This window comes from Dromaius novaehollandiae, chromosome 3, assembly GCF_036370855.1.
Source record: "Dromaius novaehollandiae isolate bDroNov1 chromosome 3, bDroNov1.hap1, whole genome shotgun sequence".
Lineage (NCBI taxonomy): Eukaryota > Metazoa > Chordata > Aves > Casuariiformes > Dromaiidae > Dromaius > Dromaius novaehollandiae.
This window is the reverse complement of record NC_088100.1, coordinates 17,636,867-17,649,364: the sequence shown is the minus strand read 5'-3', so window position 1 is coordinate 17,649,364 and position 12,498 is coordinate 17,636,867. Positions and strand designations below refer to the sequence as shown.

Sequence of the window (12,498 nt, the reverse complement as noted above, 5' to 3'; positions counted from 1 at the left end):
GCAGTATCAAAGGCAGTGGTCTTAACCTAGCAACATCCTAGCCATTATCAAGTCTTTTGGAGATATGAAGGAAAAGAAACTGATTGCAACTTATCTTTTCTTTTCATGTTTTCATTCTTGCTGAATACTTGTCAGAAAAATGAACCAATTAAGTAACAAATTCTGAAGAAATGTGTTGAAAAGAACCATTTCTTCATTTTTTAACTGGTATTTTTCTTCATTCAAGATAAAACAAGCACAAGATGAGGAAAGAAGACAACTAACACAGCTTAGAGATATTTTAAAATCAGCACTCCAGGTTGATCAGAAAGAGGTGAGCATATAAGGTGATTTAACTTTGGAATACCCATTACAATAATTTCCAATGTAATGCTAGTTTTTGAAACAGAATTATTTTAACTTTCAGTAGCCATGTAAGTCTCTTTTGGTTAATTTATTCATTTTTATTTTGACATTCATATTGTATGTTTCTGACAAAGTTTTGAGTATTTTTTTAAGGAATCCTCACTAAAAATACACAAGGGACTTGCCGCAAAAGAGTTTATTTTGTTACTCTTTCTAATATTGCAAAGCGCTCAAGCTGTTGGGCTGTCTGTGAACTAACTGCAAGCAATGGGTTCTTTGTTGCTCAAAGTGAGAACAGAAGAACTTTGGCAATATCAGAAAGACCCAATCAGTACAGAAGTTACCTCATTAAAATATTCTATATTGTCAAAAGATTACATAAAATTAAAATAATTCCAAATCCTCAAACACTTCAATCATCATTGGCAAAAATGACAATGAAGTTTGATATTCTACTGCAAGACACTAGTTTTCAAAGGTGCAGGGGTTAGGTCAGTTCAGCAATCTGGCAAAATAGTATTTTTTGAGCTTCATCTCTGATTGCTGTTAGATTCAAAATTTTCTGGAGAGATTATATTTTTATTACAGATCTCAGACTTCCTTGATCTTTCTCAGCCTTGCTTTCATTGTGCTCGAAAGGTTATTGCGTTCTGCCTAGCTGTAACAGATGGCCAGATAGACATTTAAACAGTCTTTAATGCCCTTAACTTTGAGATGCTATTGTCCCCTTGTGAAATTTGTGGAGATAACCATTGTGTACAAAGTCCTCTACAGTTTGGAGGCAGCATTTTAGGTTCTGCTGGCCATTTAGGCCTCACTGAGGTGCACATTTGATAAAAACTTTCAAATTTGAGCTCTGTAGATTGAAAGACTGATTCTAGTGGAAATGGTGACTACTTTGGCTGCACCATTGGTTACCTTCTCTCATTTGCTGAAGAAGTCTTTGCCTTTTAGGGTGCGTTGCCAGGCTTTTAATGTTACTCGGGCCTTTTTTGTTAAAGGAAATAATGGAAGCAGTTGGCTTTCACTGTTGCTGGGAATGTGGCTCCTCTGAGTTTACCTGTAATTATCTGTGATACTGATATTAATGTATATAGAAGATGTGGTGAGCGCACATCTGCTTTTCACAGACTGAAAAATGGAATAATAAATACAACAACAAATAAATTTATCACTCATGTTGTTTTGTTACAATTAAAAACATAAATGCAATGTTTTATACTATATTTATTATATATTACTTTGCAGGTTTAGATATAAGCACTAACTTGCAGAGCATGGGAAGTAATATAATTATTTTTAAAGTTTTTGAAAATATCAACAAACCTGGTGTAATTTACTATACAACCCACTGATGTTATTCTTGTTGCACTGTAATTTCCTTTACTATAACTCATTTCTTTTTCCTTCCTGAAATGCATTTACATTTTGTGACCGAAGTCTAGGAGAGTAAGTGTTACTATGTTTTAATGAAAATAGTTGGCATGATTTCCATTCAGATTTCAAGAAACTGGATTTTTCCTCTGAGCTTTTTTCTGTTAGTATGAAAAAAGGATCTTTCTTTCTTCTATTCTGTTTACTGTAGTGGGGAAAAAATAGTTGTCAGCTTGTTCTTGAGAAGGAAAATTATTGCAGGACAAATTGGTAATTCCCCTGCTGGGAATTAAATCCAGTTGCTTGACTTGATTTGATATTTGATATTTATTTGATCCTAAAGATGTATGTGTTTTTAATTAAAATGGGCTTCATGTCTGGAAAATAGAAGGCAGTTGTTTATTATTTCTGTTATGTTTAAAAAAGCACATAAATATCTGTAGTGAACTTTTTGTTGCGATTGTATACATTATTTCCTCCTGTACAGAACTTCCTCAAACCTGCTTTGTATTGAAACTTCTTTTTAAGTGGTCATTGAAAAATGTTTGTGTGTCTGCTTTAGTGGTTATTAATTTTTAAACTTTTTTTTTCCAAATTGTAGAGCTCCTACAAGTTTTGGGGTCAACTTTAGAGTAATATTGTCTTTATTTCTCTCTTTCTTGTGTCCTATCTGTTTGTTGAAGACTTAACTACCAGCTTAGTCAAAAGCAAGACAGCTATGCAGTGACTGCCTCTCAGCCAGTGGGAACAACTGCCTATGTTAGTGCACAACTCTGAAAAGTTAGGATTGAAGGTAGCCTTAATCTAGTATTTAGATTTGCTTCTGCTTCCTCTGCTGTATTGGTGGAGCCTACAGTCTATTTACTCCACTGCAAAGTAGAATAAACTTTGTCTTTCTTGATGACAATTGTGGTAACTATGCTGAAGGAGAAGCTGCCTCCAGGGGGTTCTGGCAGACGTGTCTGCTGGAGACTCTGCGGGGCTATGGATAGGTAAGGCGTGGATCTGAAAAATCCTTCTGGCCATGATATTGTAAAATGCAGGAAAAGCTTGAGCTGTTGTAAAGCTGTAAGGGCTTTCTGGCAGCTTTATGCTCAGGAGTGATCAAGATGGTCTAAACTGTGTGATATGTAGCAGCCGTGGAACTAGCTGAAATTTGCCTTGTATAGATGAAAGCACCTTGTGTGGAAAGTTCTGTTGTGTTCAAATACTGGGGCTGATAACCAGTTTTTTAGGAACCCTCTTACCAGTAGTCACAGGTTATCTTTACAATACACAGTTTTGTTGTTAGCAATGTTATTCAGCTTGATTTAGAAGCAAGTTTTTAAAAGACTTTGAAAGAAATCATTTTAAATGTGTTTGTGGTCACAGAAGTGATTCACTATAAACATGCTGCAATGAAATGACTCACCTTTTTGCATATGCCCATCTGCATATCAAAGCTGATAAAGTGGACGAAGTTCCGTTTCTTAGGCTTGTGTACTTCAGTCTGTTCTGATCTTTTTATGATTAAGACATATTTAAAATGACAGTCCTCTGCACTAGATATGTCCTATATCCTGCAGTGATCCATTTCCTCCCATAGATAATGTACACTGTTCCTGCTCTTCTGATGAGGTCATTGGGTCTGACCTTGTTATCTGTGATTTGTACTCCCATTTGGAGAATATGCAAACCAGAAATAAGGGGAGATCCTTTGGGAGCCTGCATATGGAAAAGGCATGCTGAGATTGCCCGGAAGGGTGTTAATTGTGATGGATATCTGTGGTATAGTATCATGTCTGTTAGGAGCTAGATCAAAATCCTGAGCTGACTTTTCAAGGGGTATGAAGAAACATCATCTGGAAATTACATTGGACAGTACTGATATGCACAAAGCCTGAACCAGTGATTTAGAAGTGAAAACCTCCTTGTCCTGTCCTTAACGCCCTTTCATGAAATAGTATAAAACTTTTTAAAATACTGTTTGTGGTAATGAATGTGTGGAAATACACGTCATCTACAGTAGCTTCCTCTCTAGCTGGAGTAAAGCAGGAAGCTTGTATTATTGGCTTGCCAATTTAGCCAAGCATAGCAACTGAGCGTAAACAACAGCTGAAGGAAGGTAATTGAAAAGCAGCAGAAAATACTCCACGAAAAGTAGCAGCAAAATCTTAAGTAATGGGAATTCTACTATGGGCATGTATTAGAGGTCATCTGAAATCTTTGTGTAATTGAGGATGTGGAGAACAGAAATTAATTTCCTGTAAGGGCTCTAATCTTTTGGGAATGGAGGTCCTGTACTGAAACAACACAGAATAATGGGAGGCAGAGTATAAGGCATTGGTAGGCCATAATAGGCAGTGTCAGAGCAGATTTTCTTCAGAAGCCAGTAAATATATGCATGCAGTGATTCTTGATCAGTGATGAGAATTCTTTCTGCATGTTGTTCTATTTTTATGCTTGGCAGCCAGAATACACAAAAGCAAACAATTCTGTATAAGATAACTGGGAAGACTGATAAACATACTGGTTTAAATCTGAAGGCATGTTTTGTCAGAAATGGACATTTAAATGGTGGTTTGTAGAGTCTTGAAAGGCCTCAGATGGACATCCTAGCTACCTGGTACAGCTTCCTAGATCACCCACTGAGAGGTGAGGGAGTGGGCACAAGTTGCTTCTGCCAAAATAGGAGCACCCTGGCAGCGCCTGTCTTGAGCTTCTTTCGGGGTTCTCAGGACCTCTGAGCTCCAGGATTGTCCTCAGGATGAGTCTGACACCCTGAAGCCTGTAGTTGTGGAGTCTTAAGCACGCTGAACAGGGTTGTAGATGGTGACTCTGTCCTTGCCGTCGTGTTTCTGACCTCTCATGTGCTGTCACTACAGTTCAGGAGGACCCTGACTTCGGTAGCAGAACGTGCTGCCGAAGCTTTTAAAAGAGCTGTACTCCATGTGAGCTGGCATCCCCTGGGGAAAAGCACAGTGCAAGTTGTGTTCTGGGTTTTCCCCTCCTTGTATCCAAAGCTGTCTTATGCATAGGCTTTGTATGAAGCTAATTGTAAATAGAGAGAAATGATCTTCTGAATTCATTATTTTTGGAGCACTGTATATTTTATTTTATCGTTGGTACACTCAGGAAATCCAAATGAATATATCTTGTGTTCATACTACTAGTGTTTGAGACTTACTATTTCATTTTTTTAATCAAAAGAGGATTTTTATCAACTTAGTAAGTTCCTTTCTTAGTAGTTCTTAAGTTCAAGCTTAGATATTCTCAGATATTCATTTAAATCCACTGGAGTATATTAGTTTGGTGTAGCTAAAATAGTAGAAAAGAAAACAATAAATATTAGTCGTTGTTACTCTGTGCTTTGAAAAGTCCATCCTATCACGTAGCTGATGCTTGCACAGCATGGCATATCATGTCCCTCATTACTAGATTTTTATTTTTCAAGAAGTTGAACTCCTGTGGCAGTGGGTCTTGCCGCTGGGTAGTTCCAAGAACAGTGAGAATAGTTTAGTTTAATACTTGTTGCTTCTTGTCCCAGAATTATACTTTGTTCAAGACACTGGACCCAGGAAAACTCACTTTGGCTTTGTTTAACTTATTCTTCTTATGGAAATTACTTTTCCATTTTTCTGCTAATTATTTTATGCCTCCTGAACTGTTTCTAGTAGGTCTATGTTGCTTTCCAAAGACAATAACTTGACTCAATTTCCACAAGGAAAACCACTTCTTCTGATTTATTTATGTAATTTTTTTTTTTATATGTATATAATGGAAGGGTGCACTTGGAATTACAGGTAATAATAACCTTTAGTATTTATACACTGCAGTGTCTGCATGAGTTGGAAAACATGTTGCTCAATTACTATTCAGGTTAAAAATATATAAATGCCAGTAGTAAAGCTAAATAAAAGTAGAGGATTTTGGCAGGTGCTAATGATGGCTACTTCATAAATATTTTTTGTGCCTTATAAAAGAAGAAATGAATCTTATCCTCTGATCGAGGAGCATAAATGTACTTAATTTGGCCCCTCAGATCAGTTATAAGGCAAGGAGAAAAGCTCTGAAACTCATTAATAGGAGAGACATTGTGGTTGGAAATGTGGAATGCTTTACAAATTGCTCTTCCTTATATTTCAGGATTCTCAGATCCGTCAGAGTACTGCTTACAGTTTACATCAGCCTCAGGGAAACAAGGAACATGGCACTGAACGAAGTGGTAGTCTGTACAAGAAGAGTGATGGGTAGGTACTGCTGGGTTCTGCTGGAAAAAATTGAGGCCCCAAGAGCTGAAATAATGTAATATTAAATATATTAAAAACTGAGTCACTTTTTTTTTCTCCTCTTTAAACCAGAATCAGAAAAGTATGGCAGAAAAGGAAGTGCTCAGTTAAAAATGGTTTTCTTACAATTTCCCATGGTACAGTAAGTATTTGTTTACAGTATTTTATGTACATGGTTGCTAATACAAAAAGACAAGCTATGCTGTTCTATATTTATAATTTGGAATTAGCTAGATTCCTGATGCAGCATTTTGAATACGATGGATACATCTTTTTAAGGCAGTCTTTCAGAAATGTATTAAGACATACACAATATCTAAAAATACATCTTTTTTTTTTTAATGCTGATGATTGTTAATGGAAAAAATGGCTTTTTTAATGAGTCATTTTGTTCATGCAAGCTGTTCATATTTTACCAGACTGGCTAAAAATACAAATACTAACTTTGGTTTGAGAAAATATTTGGTAGGGGGTTCCTTTTACAGATGGCTTCAAACAACTTTTTATATTTAAAAGGCAGGCTGAGAGAAAGCTGAAACTTCCCTCTGCAAATGTGCTGCTGTAGGATAACCTGTTATGAAGATAGGTTTCTTGGGGAACAGCTGTGGGGTGCGAAATTAACTCTGAAAGCAGCTTCTACCAGAAACAACAGAGATGGGGAATTAGAAGCCCCTTTTTCTTTGCTACAGGTATTTGAAACATGCTGACATGGCCATGTAACTTTCTGTATTTGGCTTCCAACCCAGCTATTTTCCTTTCCCTTACCCTTTCTCTTTCTATTTTGCGTTCTCAAAATTTTCTTAAGTTTCTTAAGTCAGAAATCAACTCAGTGACAGTATTTCCCATTCTTTGTCTAATAAGCAGTCTTGTTTCTTGATCCTGTTATGAACCGTTCTCTTCTTCATCCTGTTATGCTTGTTGCTATGGCTACAAGTTGACCCTGGCAGCAAAAATGAATCAATCTCTCATTTGTGCATCTAATCACAAGCTGTTGCTTTCTGAATTGACAACCAGGAGTTTAGGAGGAATGTAAAAACAGGCCTACAAAATAGAGTAGCTGCTATGACGTTGGAATTGTCAACCGGTTTATGCCTGATACTCATTTGAGTGTATATGAGTATGTCTTTGTCAGAGAAAAGTCTGTTAGTGTCTCCATGTTCTGTAAATGCACTTGGCATTGGACATGCTGCGGTGGTATCAGTAGGAGTTTGGCTAGGGCAACCCAGAGCTTGGCAGCGGCTACAAAATCCACTTGTGGAGCAGAATTTTAAAACTTGTATATACAAGTACACTTACTGAGTTCTATCAAGATACCGTTGTTCTGCTCGTTTTATAAGCAGTCTACCAGATGGTCTGACATTTTTAGAAGCAGTAAGTTCCCACTGAAATCAATGGAGTTTTAGATGGAAATCAGTTGCTAAGATAGATGCTTACATGGGGGTTTAGGTATGTGAGCGTCACAAGTTTGGTGTTCATCTTTTTATATTACAAAATTAAAGTCTTTTCATTTAAAAATAAACTTCTTAGAAGTATTTCTTACACTTTTTTCCTAACTTTCTCCCTGTGTTTTAATGACAGTTTTATGCAATAATTAATGCTTATTTTATTGACAGTGCAATGGGTATTAATTTCTTAAGAATGATTATAAATTTCTTAAGAATTTTGGGGGCTGCTCTGAATGTCCATCCAGGCTTTTGAAGCAACAGTATTGATTTCCAGGTGTTCTTAGGGCTGATATCTCTTGACCTCTAAAATTTGAGGTGTCATTCTCTGTTCCCAGCTACTTATCAAAACGAACCATCTCTCAGAGGCTCTGTAGTCAGTTTTGTTCGCCTAACCAAATATGAATTTGTAATTGTCTTTCTTTTAAAGGCTGAGTATTCTTCATGGATATCTGTAGCCTGTCGGATTTTTATAAGGGATTATTTTTTTCAGTTAATTTCATGTACAGCCATCTTCTGTCAGTTGCAGATGCTGTATTCTGACTTAAGTTTGCCTGCCAAGTGCTCTCCTGATACTGATGGAGAATATGGTTTGTTTTCTGTCAGTCACTTAGCTGTAAGGCTGAATATATTTGCCTATATTGGCATATGTGCAGATGCTAGATTTTTCAGATATCTGAAAGCTTCAAAGAAATTAGCATTCATAGAGCAATGTGCAAGATAGTGATTGACTGCAAAACAGACACTGCTCCTTTGTGTAATTATTAGCAGCTGGAAATTGTCTGACACCTACCTGACTGCAGTTTAATGTACGTGGATGAAAAAAACAATGATAGAAGCTGATTGAGCCATGTAAATAGGAATTCATAAGTGGTTTCTGTGTCAAGAAATCATGAGTGAGAAACTTTTATTTGAGGACTTTATATTCCTTAGAGCTGATTTGTGTTTAAAAAGCTTAAATGGAATTTGCAGGTTGTCTGCAAAAAGGAACATAATGAATATCTCTTATCAGGGAATTGTGGGTTTTTGTTCTTTTTTTTTTTTACTGCTGGAAACTTTATTCTAACATCAGGATTAACAGCAAAATCTGAAGGCAAAAGAATAAGACTTTAATCTTTTGATTTTTAGTAAATCACTGAAATATCTAGAAAAACTGAATGATGAAATCAGCCGACCAATGTGTTAAATAAGTGAACGTATTTGCTCATGCCTCATGTGAAAATCAGTTTTATAGTGTGGAATTTCTCAGTATTGTCTAAGAAACCTAATTTTTCGATTCCTGTGGTTATTCTTTCCTGCCAGAATGTTTGGGGGGGGGCGGGGGGGGGGGGGGGGGATAGCAAGCTACAATTTTCCAGGAAGGAACATGAGTTGATGCTGAGGCAGGAGGGGTGTCAGCAGTCCAGGACACCGGTGTGTTAAAGTGAATGCCCAAATATTCAGTAGTAGTCTGATGTTTAATTATCTGATGAGAAAATCAGGAGAATGAAACCCAGAAATCTCAAATGAATAGTTTAGTGGCAGTTATATGTTTCTTACTATTTTCTACTTCCAGTGTCACCTAATCCTGCCTTAGTCTGGATCAACCTGCAGCCTAGCATGCCTAAAGAATTCATTCATGTAGCCTACTCCTCATCTCCCTTTGTCTTGAGGCCAGTAACTTCTGCCCTGAACAGCATCCACCATGTGATGGAAATGTGTTGTCCACCATGTAACAGCACATGTCTGGGGGAAGGATGTTGTTTGGCCACAGGACAGAAACATGGATGTGGTGATCACCCAAGTGCTAAGTTGTTTTGTTGTTGTGTTGCTCCTTTCTTTCTTTTCTTTTTTTTTAACAACCATGTTAATATTGACTTTCTTAGAGGGTTAGAAAGTCGTCAGTTAAAAGCTTTGAGATACATGGGCACGAACTAAAACACAGGCAGTTCCGTCTGAATGTAAGGAAAAAATCCTTTACTGTAAGGATAATAGAGCACTGTCACAGGTTGCCCAGAGAGGCTGTGGAGTCTCCTTCCTTGGAGATACTCAAAAACCATCTGGACGCCGTCCTGGGCAATGTGCTCTAGGTGACCCTGCCTGAGCAGGGGGGTTACGTTAGATGATCTCCAGAGGTCCCTTCCAGTCTCAGCCCTTCTGTGATATAGTTGATTCCCAAATCAGCAGATTGGCCTAGGATGTGTTTTAAGTTGTAGCAGCCATTTCCTTCGGTTCTCAGATCCTCACACATTCTCCAGTTCAGAGAGAAGAGGTCTGTGTATATTGGTCCTTTAGATCTCTCTGAAACATTTTGGTGGGTCCACTTACAGCTTCACATTTCGTTTGTTAAGAAAATGGGTTAAGTCCTGGAATGTACTTAAGCTCTGAAGTCCCGGGGACTTTTTGTACTTCCAGCCAGTGGATTCTTTTTTAAACTGAATTTTATTTGAATTTTTACTTTCTCATAGAACCTCTGAGAAAGGTATACATTGGTTGTCCAGGGGCTTATTTACCAAATAATTTATATTTTGATTTTGTTTGCTTTACTTTGTATTTTCATTATAGGCAGCCTCTGGACGGTTCTTTGGCAACAGATTTGTTAAAAACATAAACACTGGAAATTTTAGGGCTGTGAATACTATGTGTATTTAAATATAACCAAAAAATGGGCTCAAGCTGGCATTTTCAAGATGTTTTCTTGCATACTTCTAGTTTCAAAAAACTCTTGTTGTTGGTAGGCTATAATAATGAAAACTGTATTCCTTTTTACTACTGAAAGGATCTGTGTCTGGAATTTGGAAAGCTGTTTACTAGGCAGAGAATGCAATGTGGCTGTCAATTAATTGTCATCCTACTGCCTCCAAAACCTCTCTTGGGTACAGTTTGTTTGACATTGCCCAGCAAGTGTTCTGCAGGTTTGCTGTTTCAAAGCATGCATGACATTACATTATGTTTGCTGGGTTTGTTGGGTGGAGCATGAGCATACTATTTTTCAGGGATGCCAGGCTTCTTTTTTAACACAGGAAATAAAATGTAGTTGTGTCCCTTCTTCCATTTCTCCATGGTTTTGATCCTTTACTGGCCTTTGAATATAATGAGGTCATTATTCTTTTTGGGCTGGCTCCATCTTTTTATTCAGGTTATTTCAAAGAAATCTGTATTCTTTAATAGACTTGTTCTTCCTTCTTTTTTATTTTTTAAGTGAAATATGTTCATCAATTGATTTAGAAAAAAATAAGATCTACATTTCTTATGATTCATTACAAGTTGATAACATGCTATAACATTAAATCTTATTTTAATAGCTTCATATATTAAAATGATTAGGATCGCAACAATAAGCATGGTAATGTGTTTTTGTATGTTTCTCTTTATAGTAACACTTTCCTAATTATTTAAACAAATTATTATTTTCCAGATCTTATCATTGAGAACAGGGTCTCCCTAGTTAAATCTGCTTTCTGATTTAATTATTCTAAAAAAAGAGTGAAGCTAGTTTTCCATTGTAGCAAGTGCAAGCAATTCCTCAAGTCAAGGTAGCAAACATAACATCTTTGTAGGCCCTACCCCAGATCTGGAGGACAGGCAGGTTAATTAGTGCAGAGTTGCTAATTAAACAGTCTTTGTAGACTTTATGAGACTTTAAAAAAATGTAATTTGCACGTGCGTTTTGTTTTTAATAAAACATTGCCACTTTTTATTCAATAAGGAACTGAAGTAGGTGAGAGGAACTTGACTAGAAAGTGTATATCATTATAGAATATAATATCTAGTGTAACTATATTTTTGATAATGAACTGTATTGGTTTAGATTTGCATATGTTTGTTGCAAGACTTCTCTGTGCAAACTTCTTATTTTTCTTCAATGTGTTACTTCACTGATTTAAAAAAATAGAATTTATTCTAAACTAGTTATCTAGGCTCTCTTTAAAGGCATCAGCAAAAGTCATTTTATTCCATTCTAAGCTTGGTGGTTTGAAACACTTGCTGAGAGTCTTTCTCTCTTTCTTTACTGATTGTTGAAAACCTAGGTAACTAACTATTAAAATAAATGTCTAAATATTACAGGGCTAAACTTAGGTAAAAGAAATCTGTCTCTTTGTTATACCCGATTCCTTCAGATAAGTGTTACTGGTAAGTTGATCCAAGTGGTGATAGTTGAAGTGATGCTAGCCCCTCGCCCCTTTCAAAATTTTAGTGTTTATCCAGTTGTTGGTGCGGTGAACAATATAGCCTAACATAAGAAAATAAAGTTTACAAACTGAGGGTCCAGAAGAAAATATAAATTAAAGTCTGACTACCTTAAAAATTGAAGTATCAACCATTTTAAAATCTTAGTGGCCATAGGCAAATGTCACCTTGTCTTGGACTGGAGGGCTCAGTCAGTGTGCAGTATACTAAAATTTGTATTTTTTATCTTCAAATAGGCTAACCGACCTCCAGCAAAGCTCAATCTGTTAACCTGCCAAGTGAAAACAAACCCAGAGGAGAAAAAGTGTTTTGACCTCATATCACGTAGGTTTGTTGTTTAGGTCTTTTTACTTGCAGTTAATATCTGAGGTTTTTGTATTTTTTCTGAAGATGTGTGTATAATTCAGTTAAACACTTTATCATTTGTGGAATGTTTACCTTTATAAAATGTCCTTCTTAGGGCAAATTGCCTTTCCCACCTTTTTTTTTTCCTAACATAACGCAATTTATTGTACCTGTTTGTTTAGAAAACTACTTTTTTTAAAGCTGTGTTTACTGCTTCATTCTATATCATTTTATGCCATCTTACAATGCAGTGACAATCCTTTTGCTGTGATATTGCTCTTTATCTTATGGATGTCATAGCTGTTCATATTAGAAAGTTATGGCTTTCATACAGGACCAAAAGAAGGATTTAAACCATGATAAGATTTCTCAAAGTTAAAACGTGTTGGTTGCTATGTAATTTTGAAGGAAATACTAAAAGCATTTTTAGCTTTGCTATCTCAGAACAGATGTAAAGGGGAGATAAGCAGCCTACAAATTTAAAAGACCAAAATTGAATAATTTAAGATTTTGCTTTGGAACTGAATAGGATAATATGAGATTGTATAGTGAAA

At 36.4% G+C, this 12,498-nt stretch overlaps 1 protein-coding gene across 4 annotated transcripts in view; it reads left to right on the top strand.

Annotated features, from left to right (window-relative positions):
- The window catches only part of ASAP2 (ArfGAP with SH3 domain, ankyrin repeat and PH domain 2), a 92,143-nt gene that overhangs the window by 53,926 nt on the left and 25,719 nt on the right, over window positions 1-12,498 (top strand). For all 4 annotated transcript variants that reach the window (XM_064508477.1, XM_026097218.2, XM_026097215.2 and 1 more), the window contains exons 9-12: window positions 227-313; window positions 5,845-5,948; window positions 6,060-6,129; window positions 11,836-11,923. In XM_064508477.1, coding sequence (XP_064364547.1) covers window positions 227-313; window positions 5,845-5,948; window positions 6,060-6,129; window positions 11,836-11,923 — 349 coding nt within the window. The remainder of the gene's footprint in view (window positions 1-226; window positions 314-5,844; window positions 5,949-6,059; window positions 6,130-11,835; window positions 11,924-12,498) is intronic.